Source organism: Melopsittacus undulatus, chromosome 19, assembly GCF_012275295.1.
Source record: "Melopsittacus undulatus isolate bMelUnd1 chromosome 19, bMelUnd1.mat.Z, whole genome shotgun sequence".
Lineage (NCBI taxonomy): Eukaryota > Metazoa > Chordata > Aves > Psittaciformes > Psittaculidae > Melopsittacus > Melopsittacus undulatus.
In genome coordinates this window covers 2,028,888-2,045,530 of record NC_047545.1, presented here as the reverse complement: position 1 = coordinate 2,045,530, position 16,643 = coordinate 2,028,888, and the positions used below count along the sequence as shown (strand labels likewise).

General features: G+C 54.6%; 2 protein-coding genes across 4 annotated transcripts in view; one reads left to right on the top strand and one right to left on the bottom strand.

Moving 5' to 3' along the window:
• GNG7 (G protein subunit gamma 7) overlaps positions 1-2,949 on the top strand; it is a 58,762-nt gene extending 55,813 nt beyond the window's left edge. For all 3 annotated transcript variants that reach the window (XM_034071007.1, XM_034071008.1, XM_034071009.1), the window contains one exon: positions 2,740-2,949. In XM_034071007.1, coding sequence (XP_033926898.1) covers positions 2,740-2,865 — 126 coding nt within the window. In that variant the 3' untranslated portion in view covers positions 2,866-2,949. The remainder of the gene's footprint in view (positions 1-2,739) is intronic.
• Positions 2,950-9,069: 6,120 nt separating this feature from the next.
• On the bottom strand, positions 9,070-10,657 carry GADD45B (growth arrest and DNA damage inducible beta). Its single transcript, XM_005140785.3, has 4 exons — positions 10,478-10,657; positions 10,278-10,379; positions 9,927-10,140; positions 9,070-9,757 (listed from the first exon to the last, which is right to left on the bottom strand). The coding sequence occupies exons 1-4, from the start codon at positions 10,513-10,515 to the stop codon at positions 9,644-9,646; spliced, it is 468 nt and encodes a 155-aa protein (XP_005140842.1). The 5' UTR covers positions 10,516-10,657; the 3' UTR covers positions 9,070-9,643.
• Positions 10,658-16,643: the final 5,986 nt, after the last annotated feature.

The window sequence follows — 16,643 nt, the reverse complement described above, 5'->3', positions numbered from 1 at the left end:
GTGGTAAATGCCCCATCCCTGGCAGTGTTCAAGGCCAGGTTGCACAGTCTAGTGTGGAGCATCCCTGCCCATGGCAGGGGTTGGAACTGGATGATCATAAGGTTCTTTCCAGCCCAAACCATTCTATGTTTCTATGAGACCCTTTCCTACAGGCACTGGTAAGGTTGTGGCCTGGGCAGCTTTTCCCAGGTTTTGGAGGTGATCACACAATCCAGAAGCCAGGCAGCCACTGTCATTAGGTTCCTGGGGCTCAGCTGGCCACATGCAACCTGTGAAGACCCTGAAGCTGCAGGGGATGGACACAGGAAAGCTCTGCTGGCATGCTCACATACATTCCAGTCTTCTTGCCCCATCTTTTTGCAGGATGGCCTCACTGTCTATATGCAGTTTCTCTCAGAACATTGCTGCTTGCAGTTATTTCTCCACTGCTCCTGTTCCCAGTTCTTGTGAATGAGGATGGTGACATGCCTTCACTCTGGTTTGAGGCATGTTTGTGGTACAACCAGGGAGTTAATTTTGTGCTGCAGTTGTCCAGGATAGCAAACCAGAGTCCATGCTCAGCTGCGTGCTGGCTCACATGGAAATAAAGCTCCCTTTGGCACTGGGAAGTTGGAGCAAGTAATGTGCTCACAGCCACAGCATCCCATGAGAGTGTCCTGCTGCTGGCATCAGGGCTCTGCCAGCCTCAGTGGCCTCATGTTCCAGGCAGGCTGCAGTCAGAAACTCCCTGGGAGGAAGGGAAGGAGGGAACACGTTCATGGAAAGTCACTTGTCACGCAGAGGAAACCCTCCTGCATGGTGATGAAAGGCACAGTGAAAGGAACACCATAAACCACACAGGTGTTAAATCCACCTGAAAGTTTTTAATGCAGTTTTACTGGTCAAAGAATATTTTCTTTGACTTTCCATCCCTGCTAAGTCTGTAGCAGCAGGTCCTCTGTCATCTCTGGTTTTGATGTGTCAGAGGAGCTGCTACTGCTTTGGGTATATATATATAAATATATATACATATATATATATATCAAGGCATGAGGTTTTGTAGCTGTTTTTAGGGCCACCACTTTCCAGACTCCAGTGATGCACCCATCAGCAAGGCCAATTTAGGGAAGAAAAACTAAATTACAGGTCTTCCCCCAGCACAGACGTTGTTGACTCTGCTAAGAATGACCATGTCTCAGCTCCAGCATCCCAAAGGATGCACGCCGGGCAGGATGGAGGGTGTGTGTATACTTAGCAGCCTTTGTAGCTGCCACTGTCTTAAATGCCTTGCTGGGAAAGAGCAGTGGTGAGACCGCAGCATGCTGCTATTTAGGCTGAGTGGAGAAGATGTGCTATGTGGGTGAGTTGTGATCTGCAAACCCAGCTCTCGGGCGAGTGTGCCAAGTCAGCCAGCTCCTAAGTGCAGGGTTAAATGAGTGTTTGCTCCTCCAGCTCCTGCTCTCCCCACCTCGCAGCTGAGCTTGGGAGATAAGGGGAAGGGGCTGCCCTGGGAGCAATTAGGAGCAATTACTGTTTGATGTGATGGAGTTAAGGTAGAGCCTTGACCTTGTCTCTGCAGAGCAGTTTTGCTGTTGGATCCCAATGTATGTGATTATTATGCTGAAGTGCAGGCCAGCAGCAGTTTGTGATCATTAGAGGTGTTCATTACTGGTTAAGACTTCAGTAGTTAATATTGCAGTAATACCTGGAGACTCCCCACAAAAGCACCGTGTCCGATGCAGTCTCTGGACCTGCCATTCCAGGAAACACCAAAAAGGGAGGAGGGGGGTTCCTACCCTGTGCTGTGGAAGCACAGGTTAAATGGGGTTTGCCCAAATCACCTTTCCTCCTCCTCTCTTTGCACTCTCAGTTGCTGCTGAAGGGTTTAAGAATGACAACTCGCATCTACAGGTTCCTGCTGGCTGTGTGCTGCAGCATCCTCTGCAAGTGACCCTTGGCTGGTGCTGCAGCGAGGGAAGCAGAGCTGAGGGAGCAGGGAGGTGGCATGTAGGTGCCCTAGATTTAGGAGCCCCTAATCAAGGCTTAGCTCAGCTGAGAAGGACAAGTCCTCCTGGAGCCAAGCAGCTGGATCCTCGGAAGGCAACCGCTGCCATAAGGCTCTGCAGCTGCAGCAGGGCACATCTGGGTCTTCCAGATGTGGTGTGGTCGTGTCTGTGTTTTGGGTTTGCCACACGTTCGACCTGCTATTAAGTTAATGAAGATAAAAGGGGGCTGATGCTGGTCTCCAGCTGCCAGCACCTCCCTGCCTGAGCTCCCCCCGTGCCTCCTGCCTTCCTTGCTGCCCACCACCACGGCCCCATCTCTGCCGGGCTGCTCTGGGCTCCCACTTCCCAGCAGACACCTTTGAACTAAAATAAGCAGAGCCTTAAGTAATAGTTTCAAACAATTTCAAAACCTCCTTTTTTAACATCAGAGGGTGGCCGCTCCGGCAGGCTTTTATTTCTCCTTTTTTATCCCAAAGCCCTTAAAAATTAGGACAATAATATCTCCTTTCCAATCTCAGACCATTTTTCACGTAGCCACTGCTTTATTTATATCAGACCTTCCAAACTTTGTCTTTTCTGATGTCCATTTCCTCCCTCTTCTTGTTGCCAGCTCCACAAAGTGTCTGTTCCAAAAAGCAGAACATGGGTTCTCTTCCTCCCCGCAGAGAAGGGGTCATTGGTGCTGACCATGGGCTGAGCTTTGCACCTTCACCTGAATGTTCTCACTAACCTTCTGCTGTTTTGCATCCTTTAGGTCTCGAAAGCATCCTCTGAGCTAATGAATTACTGTGAGCAACACGCCAGGAATGACCCACTGCTGGTTGGAGTGCCCGCTTCGGAGAACCCTTTTAAGGACAAAAAGCCTTGTATCATCCTATAGCTTTGCTCGCTGTGGCGTGTGTGATCTCTCAGGCAGGGCACTGTTCTCCATCAACTGAAACCAAGATACAAACTTATAACTGTGCCGAGGGGTAAATACTAAATGTTGGATTCAAATAGAGTTTAAATCGGGGGGGGAGGGGGAGGGAGGGATTGGGGGGGGGTGTAAAACATTGCAAGTGGTTTTAGGGACGGGTGCCTGCTCCAGGGCAGGTGCTGCTCTGAGAGGGGTCAACACTTACAAAGGAGAAGGGAAAGAACAAACCCAAACCCCATGATTTGGGGAAGGGGGGTGGGGGGGTGTATTTTTAATAGCGACATTTGTAGTTGGTACCAGGGTGGTGGAGGCAGTGGGGGTTCTTATTGCATCTGCCAATGCAAGATCTAAGCAGTGGGACCTCCCCATAGAAGCTTTGAACAAAGCTCTGAGTGGGTCTCATCCAATTAGTTTGTAATTAGCACATTGTTGCAAGAGTTTGCTCTGTTCCTTGAGGAGGGAACGAGGGAGAAGAGTCCAGGTGGGGAGTTATTCTGTAGAAACCCAGTCCTAAAAAGGAAAACCAACCAGAACACCGCTTGGAAAACCACTGTTGGAATGGGTAAACTGAGGCTGGGGCCGGGAGGAGGAGGATGAAGGCCAAGAGGCTCCCTCCTTGTGCTGCAGAGCTCTGCTTGCAGGAGGGGATGGGACCACAGGAACACGCTCTCTAGTGTCATATCCATTGGCGAAGAGTTTCCATGAGCAATGCTAGGAAGCCTGAGGCATGGGAGAGGCCAGGCTTGAGCTGCTCTGATGGCTCTGGGGGTTTCTCTGTGCTGTTATCACTGGTTTTCCCAACCAGGATTGTACTGGGGCGGGGGGGGGAGGGGGGGAGCTTTCAGTTGTGCCATATCACATGGAAAGTCCTTTTTGAGTTTGCCTTTTGTGAGTCTTCGTTCAAAACACTAAATTGGGCAGATCTGTGAGCATTCCCCATCTCCCTTTCTCTTACCAAGAGCAGCAAATGGAACTTGTTCCACAGAACCCAGTTAATTCGGGGAGATGGGGGTAAGGCTGTAGAAGAACTAAGTCCTTTTCCCATCCCTTGGAAATCTGGACATGCCATATCAATGGGAGCGCTCTGCTCATCAGTGTTAAACGTTGCAGCACCGGGGAGAACGTGAGGAAGAGGGGACAAGCAGGAGCCTTCCTCCCACTGCCCACCACAGAGCCCCAAGGGCAGCACCAGAGCTCCGTGCTGGGGCAGGTGGATGCTCAGGAGGAAATACCAGAGCTCAGGGAAGTCCCACTGTGTTTCCCCCTTGTCACTGGAGCTGCTACCCCACGGTAGGCAGAGGCACGGTTCCATTTCCAAACCAGCATGCCCAGACCCATTCCCAGTTATCCTGAACCCCATGCCGGGGTGTGAATCCAGGCAATGACGGTTTCAGTTTTGGGAAGAGAAGGAGAAAAGGAAACAAGCCAACACACCTGATGGGAAACCTTGGGAGTTTTCCCCCTCCCTCAATGCTTTGGATTTGGTTTTAAATGCCCCGACCTCCCACTGGGATGGAAACCACAGGCGGCTGATGCCTTCATGGGACAGGGAGTGCTTCCCATGGCTGTGGCTGCCGGAAGGAGCCTGGAGGAGGCTCTGGTTCACCTTTTGGTGTCATGATGCTTTGTGTCATGATCACAGCACATACTGCACAGTGCTCAGGCTGGTCGGACTTCACGGCCCAGGCAGGGTACTGGGAGGCTTTGCTGGCTGCTCTTCAGAGGCTCATGGTGTTCCAGTGCCAGAGGCCGGCACAAAGGCAGGGATTGGAGCAGAGCGTGGCTAGTACCCAGAGAGGACAGGTTGTCATCAGGGCAGCTTCAGAGGTTCTTCCTGCCCTGACACAGAGATGGGCTCTGGAGTATTGGCTGAGTGCATCCAGCCCCTCTCCAGTACCAACCGGCCCTGCAGCCAGCTCAGCAGCATTGGCAGAGGCTGTGGTTAGCAGAGCTGCTCCATTTACCCTTCTTGGTTGCAGTATCTTTCCATCCCTTTCTTTAAGTACGTGGTCACTTGCCTTTTAAAACCAACTTGGAACCCCCCTACACACGTTTTGAACACTAACCCAAACCTTGGCACCTCCCGTGTCCGTCTTGCAGCTGCTTTCTTGGGGTCCTTTGCTGATCTGAGCATTTTACACCTCCTGTTCCCCCCCCCATCCCACTGTGCCTGTCCTGGCAGCAGCCTTGGGACAGGTTATTGTGATCCCCTGGCTTTCCCCCTGTCCCCGTGGGAGTGCTGGGGGCAGGCAGAGCACAGGGAAGTGGATTTAGTTCCCTCTATGTCCCCCAAGCCCTACTTGCCCCCTGGCCACCACGCTGAGCATCGCCTGGCACAGCAATGGGTGATGTCTTCCCCTGCAGTGGGGAGTGAGCTCGGTCCTGGGCTTTGCCTCAGCAGGGCTTTCTCTTCTCCATGGGGGAATTCCCTCTGTCCTTAATCCAGTACAGTTTCCAGCCTTATTTTTCTACTCCGGATTGCTGGTTCTTCCTCTATGTTAGAGACCTGTGCATGGTGCTATAGCCGGGGACCCAGGCAGCCACCAACGAGTGACTGCGGTTACCATACACTGCTCCTGGCTTGAGACCCGGCCTGTGCTGCCCAGGGCCAGCACCCCCTGCCTGCACCCTGCCCTTCACAGTGCCCGGGATGGCCATGGGGCAGCTCAGCCCCATGGATGGTGGGGGGGTGTTGCTATAGGATGCTGCTGCAGCACAGTGAAACAGGGTCCATCCCTTGTCCTCCCACCTGCATGGGCCCCCATGCTCATCCCTGGGGTCTCGGGGGGGGGGTCAGTGAGGGGCAGGTTTAGGCTGGAGATGGGAGCAGGGGACAGGGAGCATCTGCTTGGAGTCCCTTAGGAAGATGGGGACAGGGCTGGGGGCTCCGGTGGTCCATGGGGTGGGCAGGGGGCTGCCGGCGGGTGCTGGTGTCTCAGTGGGTGAGTCGTTTGGTGGAGAAATCCTCGAGTTTGTGGGGTTTCTGTTTTCTTTTCTTTTTGAGGTTTGGTTTTGTTTTCCTCGTCTGAGTAAATGAGTGCTCATCCTGTAGGTGTTTGTGTAGAGCATCAGTATCAGTGCAGGTTCCGGTAGCTGCTTGTGCTTTGTTCGTGCATTTGCTGGGCAAAAAAAATAGAAAAGACAAAAAAAAAACCCAACAAAACAAAACAAAAAAGACACTTTTCAGGACTTTTTAAGTGCTCCAAATGGCAAAGGGGGAATGGGGACCCCTGATGAGGCACGGGCAGGCAGTGCCAGCAGCCCCGGCCTCACAAACGCCTTGGGTTTGGATGTAACCACGTGCCCAAATCCGCCTGGCGTTTCCTTTAGCATGTGGCCAAGCTGGTGCTGAAAGAAAGGAGGGAGACAGCGAAGAGGAAGGGAGAAGAGGAAACACTGCTCCTATTTCATTTGCCTTGTCCTCCCCTCCCTGTCTCCGGCACCATCCCAGGGATGGGAGATGCCTGGCACCGGCTGATGGAGCCTGGAACCCATTCCCCTTCCTCCGAGTGCTTAAAAAGTCAACTTTAACAAGTCAAAGTAATGCATTTCCTCCATTGAACAGAAGCCACGTGTCTGATACTTTGCGCTCTTGATTTCTTCTCTCTGGCCTATTATAATTAGCATTATTATTTGCCAAACTCTGATCTTGTTGCCAAACACAAATCAAGGTTTGTAAAGACTGTACTTAGGAAGTAATCGGTGTCTGTAATGTAGGCTCCTCATAACGTCTGCAGTTTTGGATCTCTTTGATTTTTATTTCTGGTGTGCCATAGCCCAATTCCTTGCACAGTGTTTAATATTTTGTGGACTTGTTGTTAAGAAGTGAAATTGATAATACAATAAAAAGGCTCACTTTTCATTTTGCCAGATCTCCCGTCCAGCCTGTCCTGCATCCCGCATCCCGCATCCTGCATCCCGCATCCCGCATCCTGCATCCTGCCCAGCCTGTCCTGCAGCAACCTGGCATGGTTGCTGCTCACGTCCCCGTAGTGCTGCCAGCTTGGGGGCACAGCAGGAGCTTTCTGCAGAGCTGGGGTCAGTGAACACCTTCCCACCCCTTTCCTTGGGGTGTTCCAGGCATCTCCTCCTGCCCAAGGCCACCTTGCTCATCCCAACCAGGTGGGATGAGGCTGAGCAGCATCCCCACCGCCTCACTGGGTGGCACAGCCTTGCAGGCTGAGCTGGTGCAGCCCCTTTGCAGCCCTCTTCTCCCACACACAGGGGCTGCTCCCACCAATCTGATGCTCCCCATCTGCCCCAGCAGCATCAGAGCTGATGTTTCTGGGGCCCTCCTGCCCATGGAGCCACAGCAGAACAAAACCAGGTGAAAAGGAGAAGAAAAGGAAGGGGCCTCTGCCTGCCCTGGCTGCAGCCCCATCTCTTCCCTCAGCTTCCCAGCAGCTCCCATCCCAAAGCAGCCCCAGGTCCGGTGCTGGAGCTGCCTGGCAGCAGCATTGCACCACTGGGATTGCTTTCCTGGAAGGCAGAGGCCTCCAGGCCGGCAGTAACAGTGCTGCTGCCATGGGCAGGCCGGAGCCGCACTTCCCCTGCGTGCCTGGAATAGTTGGGATGTTTCAGTGTCTGACCCAAGGGCTGAGCTGGGACAGGAGGCAGCAGCTTCGGGCTGAGCCATGGTCCTTGGGCTGTGCCACCCTCCACAGGGGATGCCTGACTGCAGGGCCAGGGCTGGGGGGATACAGGGGAGCAGAGGGGATGCGATTCCCAACAGCATCTCAGGGAGATGTGGCCTTGCTGGGGTTGTTCCCAGAGGTCCTGTGTCAGATCCCTGCACCCCCCATGCCACAGCTCCCCAAACCCCTCAAACACAGGGGCACACATCAGGGATGCTGCTGCTGTGCTCTTGTTTTCCTGGCAACCCAGTGCAAAGCCCGAGCCTGGCAGCACATGAGAGGCCATGAATGGACCCTCCTGCAGCACAGAGCTGGGCAAGGGCTATAAATACCCCCCCCTCCCCCCCCAAGGCTGTTTTTAGCTTCCCCACAGCTATAATTAACCCATCTTTGGAGCCAGGGCTGGGGAAGCTGCTGGCACCACAGCCAGGGCTGCAGGGACATGGCCAGGGTGGCCCTGGGGACAATGGCACTTGTCCCACCAGGACTGGGCACCAGCAGTGTTGGGGTGCATGGGGCGGTTGCATCGCTGCAGCCGAGCTCCCCACCCTGGCAATGCATGGCCCTGGGTGTCCCCCAGCATCCCTGGAGCCCCAGCCACAGCCCAGGGGCTTCTCCAGTGTCTCTGGGTGGATGCAGGGGCGGCTGGGGACAGAGGCTGGGGACGGGGCCAGCCCAGCTGCCTTCTGCCAGCAGCCGCCCAGACCAGACCCATAAATCAGAGGCTGTGGCCTCCCTGTGTGCTGGGCTCAGAGCAGGATCCGGCCTGGCCCTGTCTGGCTGCAGCCACCCCAGAGCCAGCAAGGGGCTCAGTTTGCCCCCCCCTCCATCCAAACCAGCACCATCCCTGACCCTCCCCTTGTATGCGCATCCCCTCCATGTATGGATGTGCAAGGTCCTGGTGACCCTGGGGAATGTGGCTGCATCTGTGGACCTCCCCCCATCCCCAGGTCACTGGGACCCCCACACACCAACCCCCATTGACATCAACCCCAGCCCTGCTTGGGGTGAGGGTCAGGAATTTCCCATGGAAAATGGTTGCACTCTATGGGATGGAAAGGACTGGGGGGGGGGATGCTGCGGTGCTGGATATGCCCCCCCCACACCCTGCCATGGTAGGGTCCGGGTCGGGCCAACGCAAGTGTATGGCTCCCGTGTGGGCCCGTCCATGTGTGCTCCGGGGGGGGGGGGGGGCTGCGGTTTGGGGCTGCTCCTGCCCGGGTAGGGAAGGAGGGAGGGAGCATCCCCCCCCGCACCGTGCCCACCACAGCTCAGGTCCCACTCCCATGGCCCCTGTGGGTGCCACAGCCCTGGTACAAGCACTGGCACCGCGAGGATGCATTGCCCTGGGGATGCCTGCACTGTGGTGGGGGGGTCTGACTGTGCATGCTGCAGGGCCACAGCTCAGGGGCTGGTTCTCATGCACAGACCCCGATGCTGTCACTCATAGAGAGCCTCAGACCCACACCCGGCCCCCCCAGCACCCATTGCGTGTGTGTGCAACAGGCCCAGCTCCAAGGAACGCAGACAGCCCTGGCTTTGGGTATTTTATTGCAAATAACTCGGGGTTTTTGTCTTACATCAGTATAAGAATAAACTCTGCAATAGATCCAACTCCAGGTCTCCAAGTGGTTTAGAGTGCAAGAAACTCGACACGGATTACAGGTCCATCGGTACAGACAATAACCTCTCCCTTGGAGAAGCAGTTCCCTGCAGTCCTCACCTCTGTCAGTCACAGCTGCCAAACAGAGACCATCGCACGCTCTCCACCTCTCACAACACATGGCCCAGGGCTCCTCAGCACAGTCCCCGGCTCCCTGCAGCCAAGCACAACTCCTTGGCATGGATCCGGCGCGCTCCGGCCAGCGTCTGACCCGGCTGCCGGCACAGCTGGACTCCGGCTGCCTCCTTCCCGTGCCCACCGGTGCCGCTCTGCTCCTTCCTCCGCTCCCGGTATGAATGACAATGAAATCGGTGCCTGTTTGTGTTTAGGGTTATTTGGGTGGGTTTGGTTGGTTGTAACTGGCCGTTCGCCTTCCGTTCCCTGCCGTTTGACTGTTTCCCCCCTCCTGTTTCAGGTTCAGAGCCGGGCATGGGCCGGGGCTGGCTCAGCGCTCCTGCAGACACACAGACGGCACCCACTGGTTCCTGTCGCGGCTCTCGGTGCAGTATTTGGCCACCTCTGCCAACCCTTGGCTCTTCCAGGCGTCCGTGTGCGGGTTCTGAGGAGCAGGAACACGGAGTCAGCACCACCATCACCTTCACACCCCAGGCCTTGGCATGGGACCCAGTGCGTGCATCACCGCCCCACTCGTGCATCACTGCCCCACACGTGCATCACTGCCCCACTCCTGCATCACCACCCCACTCCTGCATCACCACCCCACTCACCGTGACTAAGAGGCAGTGGAGGTCACGGGGCTCGGTGCCGGGCTCAGGCTCCCCCAGGATGGTGGCCAGGCGCTGCATGCCCAGCACACGCAGGATGTGGATGTCGTTATCGCAGCAGAAGGCCTGGATGAGGGTGAAGTGGATCTGCAGGGCAATGTCCCCTTCATCCTCCTCGTCGGTGGCCAGCACACACAGCACCACACTGTCCGGGTCCCTGTGGGCACACGGGGCGTTAGAGGAGCAACCAACTCCGGATGGTGCCGTTATACCCCCCCCGACACCCATAGGACACCGGTACCCCCCATCACCTACAGGTAAGGAATGGGGGTCACACACCCCCCGTGTACTCACACATTCATGAGCTTGGCGGACTCGTACACCCCCACTGTGAGCCGGTCCTGGTGCTGCGCTGCCACCAGCACCCGCTCCACGGCCTCGCTCACCGCCTGCATCCTACACGGGGAAGGGGAGACGAGACCCGGTGAGCACCGGCAGCAACAACGGCGAACCCGGTTCAGCCCCGCACCTCCGGGCCCGGAGCCCGCACGTACCTGCGGCTGTCGCAAGGCACCAGCTCCTCCAGAGTCATCGTAATCCCAGAGCGCCCGGAGCGTGCGGGCTCCGTGCGGAGAAGGCAAATCCCAACCGCGATAGATCCGTGCGCGCTCCCGGCGCTGTCGCGATGCTCGTCCCCGTCCCGTTCCGCACCACGATGCGAATGAGCCGCAGCTGCGCCCGGCGCTGCCCTTTATACCCTCCCGTCGAGCGGGGGGGGGGCGGCCCCGCTTCGCCCATTGGCTGGCTCCGCAGACAGCGGAGGGGATTGGACAGCGCGGACCGGTCCCACGTGGGGGTGAGGAGGGGTGCGGGGGAACCCCCACCCCGGAAGTGTCCCCCGGGCTGTGCGGGGCCGCGCACGGGGCCGCGCACGGGGGCTCCGGGGGGGGGACGCGCACTGGGAGGTCGGTACCGGAGAGGGAGCAGCGCTGCGGCGCCCCCTGGTGGGGGCTTGAAGGAGCGCTGGGGCTGAGTGTAAGAGAGTAAAGATAAAAGCTTAATGATGATGAAGGAAATAAGGAATATGAAATATTTTAATATATATTTTAATATATAAGAAATATACATGAAATAAGGAAGAGTAAAGGGAATAAAATCAGGCATAGAAAGAAAAACAAGCATCAAGTTTGAGGGAAATAAAGGGAAAAAATACCTGGGGAGCAAAGTAACAGAGATGCAGCAAGATGAAAAGCAAGGGCACTGAAATGAAAGCAGGTATTGATAAGAGGCAGGAAGCTAAAGACAGTGAACAGGATAAAAGTAGAACACTAAAAGCAAGGGTGATTAAAGGAATAATAAGGAATAACGACGGTGCATTGGGATGGAGACATGCAATGAACACTGAAAGCATTGCGGGGGTTGTGATTTAAAATACAGCAAAAGAGAGAAAATGACGGATATTGAAAGCGAAATGAGTAAGAATTGAAAGGCAGAAAGACAAATCTATGTCAGACACAGAACTCGGTACATTGGGAAGCAGGGGATGCCTGTTGTCAATGGCGGCTGTAATGGAACAGGAACAAGGCTCCTGTTGTCCGGCTGTCGCTCTCCATCCGGGTGACAGGATGGATACAGCTCCGCACCATGGTACCCAGCAGCGGCCACGTTGTTCCCGAGGCATGCCGGGAGTTGTAGTCTCCCAGCGCCAGGAGTGCGGTCGGCCATGTTGTTTCTGAGGGGCATGCTGGGAGTTGTAGTCCCTCGGTGCTCAGATGCTGGGTTTAAACCTCCCGTCAGATTTAGAGTTTTCAGTAAAAAACCGATCAGATTTAGAGTTTTCAGTAAAAAAAAGATCAGATTTAGAGTTTTCAGTAAAAACCGATCAGATTTAGGTATTTTTTTGGTGTGAATCTGGTCAGATTTAGCATTTTGAGCGTGGACCCGACCAACCCTTCGGGTGTGATGGGGGGTGCATCCGTGCACGAGCCGACCAGCCCGTGTGGCTCCCGTATCCCAGTTCACCCCCGTTGGCCTCGCGTGCGGTGGTCGCGGATGCCCCCATGGCAGACCCCAGGGGCAGTGGTGCTGACCCCACTGCTACAAGCGCCTCTTTCCCTGCAGGATCCGGAGCTGTTGTCTTCGGGACAGGAAACAGAAAAGAACAATTTACCTTTTACCTTCCGAGATGAATTATTCCGGTCAATGGCGTTTGTGACAAACGCGTTTTGAGGTCACCGCATTCAAACACGCGTGAAGGGAACTGCAATGAGGACTTTTAACGCATTGCTTCTCCCAGCAGTGAGAACCCGATGTGAACCAAGGCTTTCAGTGAAGGATCCGAGTTTAAGCGCTTGTGATGCGCTAAACCCGACCCGCTCCTCTCTGCAGCCCCATCCCGAAGGATTCGCGTTGGGGTGTGCAGGGATTCGGGGGGTGAAGCGCAACCGGTAACCCCCGGTTCTTTCACCGTGTGTGCTGCTGTTGCGGTCCGCTAGATGGGGTGTGAGCACAGCACAGCGCTCCTGGGAGCGAGGCGAGGGAAGGACCCGTTGTCCCCATTGAGTTCTTAGGAAAACCCGATTTGAACATCCCAAAACGGAGTCTCTGCTTCGGAATTCGGCTTTGCTCTTTCCCAGACCGGCTGTGGCAGTGAAGGCTGTTAATGCGTTGTACAGACAGTATTTTCCTTCATTAAACAGGATGTTTGCAGCTCAGCATTGCATTGGGGGGCTTATCAAATGGCACTATGAGCACAGCTTTTTATTCTGGCTACTATCAGACACGCTCATTCTGTCCAAGCAGACTCATTGCATTGAACCTTATAGACTTTTGTACTTGCAGCAACTCATTTGTGACCATTCTCTTCCCAGATCTTTGCCTTCAACTCCAATGGTTGACATGTCACTGTGCTTCATGAGCGAATGCTGTGCCACCAAATGAGGGTTTCATTCTGATTGTTCCCTGCTTTCCCTGTAGGCATTTCAGCACTGAGCTCCTCTCTTAAAGCACAGGTTGAACGTGGTGCTGAACTGGTTTTTGTATATGAGATATTGGAATGACACAATATTAATGCTTCACCATCTGCAATATTTCCCCCTTTATTTCTGGAAATAAAGTGGTTTTTCCAGGACCATTGCAGACAAGTGTAAAGTTGAATTCTGCTATCAGCCATGTGTTGGCACCGAGAAACCAGAAGTTCAATTGGAAAGAGCTGAAAGGGAACTACCAGTGATAGCTTAGCCCTATAAATACCCACCCATCCAAGAAGCCTGCTGGGCAATCAGTGCCGCCCCACGTGCTGCTTCACTTCTGACCACTGACGTTCCATGGCTGTTATTGGGATGAGCTGCCAGCAGTGAGACCGAATCCGGTAACCACCACCTCCCATTGTGGCATCTCGCGTGACTGCTGAGCACCAGGTCACCTCTGGCCCAGTGGAAGAATGTTACCTCCTGCCCTGGCAAAGCAAAGGGGTGAATGGCCTCAGTGGGCAGCAATCTGCCTGCACACAGGGGCTGCTTTATCAATGGGCTTTGCTGTTCTTGAGCTCGTTTAGCAATGGCAGTTACTCAGAAACACTGAAGATGGGTGCTTGTAGCATTGAGGATGAATCCCTGCAGGCTTTGTGATGTTCATAGATGGAGTGGCAGCTTTGATTTGTGACTAATGGCTGGGGGCTGCTTTAGCCCTCAGCTGCATTACACAGCACAGGGCTCTGCTGTGCTGCTCTGCAGGGTAACGTTATAGAGAGAAACGGCTTCTGTGAGGCTTGCAAACATTGTGAATTGCTTCACTTTCCCAATAGCTTGGGAAATCCAGAAGGAGAGATGTTTATCAGGCCTAGGGCTGAGCCTCCCTTGGCTTCTTGGCAGGCAACCTAATGCAGACAGCAAGGGAAAATGAAGAAAGAAATCTCTGGGAGTCTTGGGTCATGTCAGGCCGGTGAATGCTCTGCTTCCAAGCCTGGCAGCAATAGGAACCATGGGTCAGCCTAAGCTTCCCTGGCAAACAGCCTTGTGCCAGAGACTCCTCCTGTTACAACAGTTCCTGTTTCAGGGTGTCCTGGGTCACAGCTCCACTGGAGGCTTTGGGAGGGCTGTTTACAGTAGCTGGGCTGTCGGGATGCTGGGGTGGCAGGAGCAGGACACTGCCTACAATGGCTCCTTGGCTTCTTTGGGCTTGGGATCCCCTGGCTTTACTTTGCAAAGCTTCTGTGTCCCTTCATGGGCTGGGAGCAGCTTTCCCAAACCAACAGCTTCTGCCCAAAAGGGGGGAATCTTGTCAAAGGATTTGATGGACAGAGCCGGGCTCTGCTCCTGCCTGCTCCCTGTGTGCAAGTCCCCTCTGTTCTCATTGTCTCTGCTGTCACCCTGATGTGAAACCTCACGATCCAGGAGTGATGATGAACAGTGCTAAGCATGAAAATCGTTTTTACCATGATAACTCAGCAGCCAGGAGAGCCATAGAATGGTTTGGGTTGGAAAGGACCTTAAGAACACCTAGTTCCAACCCCTGCCATGGGCAGGGACACCTCACACTAAACCATATCACCCCAGGCTTCATCCAACCTGGCCTTGAACACTGCCAGGGATGGAGCATCCAGAACCTCCCTGGGCAACCCATTCCAGTGCCTCAGCACCCTCACAGTAATGAATTTCTTCCTTATATCCAATCTAAACCTCTGCTGTTTAAGTTTGAACCCATTACCCCTTGTCCTGTCACTACAGTCCCTAATGAACAGTCCCTCCCCAGCATCCCTATAGCCCCCTTCAGACACTGGAAGCTGCTCTGAGGTCTCCACTGAACAAGTGACATTAAAACCCGACTCAATCCCACCTGACATTGCCATGACATTTCTGGCATCGGCGCTGCCTCCTGATAGGAGCTGGAAGTGGGAAGCAGGTCCTGAATAATGGATCAGATACGCCTGATCTGTAACATTTACAAAGGACGGGCGTGTCTCCTAGCGACAGAACAAACCGGTTATCAACAGGGGAGCCAGGAGCTCCGCGTCCTCCTCAATGGGAGATAAAGCAGCGCAGAGCACGGAGTTACAGCCCATAGAGCATCCCTGTGCTGCCCATGGGGCTGTCCCCTCCACAACCCCCTCTGGAGAACGTGCATTGGTGTGAAGGGAGAAGAAACAAGAGACAAAACGGGGGGAGCTGTAGGTGAGAACTGGTGTAGCCGGTTGGTTGCCTGGAGCACAGTGTGCCCGTCCTGTGCGTGAGTGTGACGCTGGTGCAGCCGCTGCCTCGCACATGGCTGCGATAGGGAACACGCACAGGGAGGGTTGTGCAAACCAGAGCTGGGGTTGGCTCAGGTGTCCTGTAGGAGATGGTGGATGAAGGGATCGAAGGGCAGATACAGGGCAGGGAATCCCACAGTGGTTTGGGTTGGAAGGGACCTTAAAGCTCATCCAGTGCCAGGGCAGGGACCCCTTCCACTGGAGCAGCTGCTCCAAGCCCCTGTGTCCAACCTGGCCTTGAGCACTGCCAGGGATGGGGCAGCCACAGCTTCTCTGGGCACCCTGTGCCAGTGCCTCAGCACCCTCCCAGGGAACAGCTTCTGCCTAAGAGCTCAGCTCAGTCTCCCCTCTCTTGGGCAGGTTCAAGCCATTCCCCTTGGCCTGTCCCTACATCCCTTGTCCCAAGCCCCTCTCCAGGTTCCCTGCAGCCCCTTTAGGCACTGGAGCTGCTCTCAGGTCTCCCCTTCAGGAGCCTTCTCTTGTCCAGGCTGCCCCAGCCCAGCTCTCTCAGCCTGGCTCCTATGGGATCTGCTCCAGCCCTCGCAGCATCCCCATGGCCTCCTCTGGCCTCGCTCCATCAGCTCCATGTCCCTCTTGTATTGCTGCCCCAGAGCTGTTTCCTAGCTGGGCCCTGCTTGCTAGCGCAGGTTGGGACCACAGGCTGGCGTGTGGTTCTCATAGCAGTGAAGAGATGTCTGGGTTCTTTTGAGTTGAAAAAGAGCTGAATTAGAACACAGGTTTCTGAGGAGGAATGGGCAGCAAGCTCAGGCTCTATCTGTTACACCTAAAATGCTAACTGAACAAAAGCAGAAACTGGGCAAAAAGGTCAAATGAGGCTGCAGTTGGCTGTGGAGAGCTGTGACGTCCTTTGCATCCCTGTGCTGCTTTGGACTGCATGTGGCAGAGAGATGCCCTCTGCCATTTCCACCTTGGGCAAAGGCTGCATTTGCTAATGGAGCCATAGAATCCTCCAGAAGGACCTGACAGTGTTTCCTGTTTCAACAGTAAAAAACGGGTCTTGGCACGTGAAGTGACCGGATCCTCATCCTCTGAGCTCTCTCCCATCAAGAAGAGAGCAGTCCCTTAACGGGTTTGGTGTGGACGGAAGGAAGGGTAAGAAAGGAACTTTGTCAGTCCCTGACGTGGAACATTTTATATTAAGAGATTTGGCAAATGGTTCTGTGGGAGTCCAAACAGGATGTGATAAATGTTCACCAGTCAGCTCCCCTGTACCCTTGGCTTTAGGTTTACTCAGTTCTGTAACCTCTACAGCAACATCCTGCCAGTGATGCAGAGCCTGGGCTATTGTTGGCTCCAACAGCAGCTCTTCTTCAAAGGACAGAGGTTGGGCACTGTGAGAAACTTGGGAGCAGGAATTTGTTTGACAGATCAATGAAAACAGAGCAACCTGAGCACCAGGGTAACTATCCACCCCTGCACTTGCTGCCCACTGTCAAGAAAGGCCATGCTGA

Coding starts and splice junctions, on each gene's coding strand:
- GADD45B (XM_005140785.3), bottom strand. CDS start 10,515: ATGACTCTGGAGGAGCTGGTGCCTTGCGACAGCCGCAG. Junction 10,141..10,277: donor TCCGCCAAGCTCATGAATGT/GTGAGTACACGG, acceptor GTGTGCCCACAG/GGACCCGGACAGTGTGGTGC. Junction 9,758..9,926: donor TCCACTGCCTCTTAGTCACG/GTGAGTGGGGTG, acceptor CCTGCTCCTCAG/AACCCGCACACGGACGCCTG.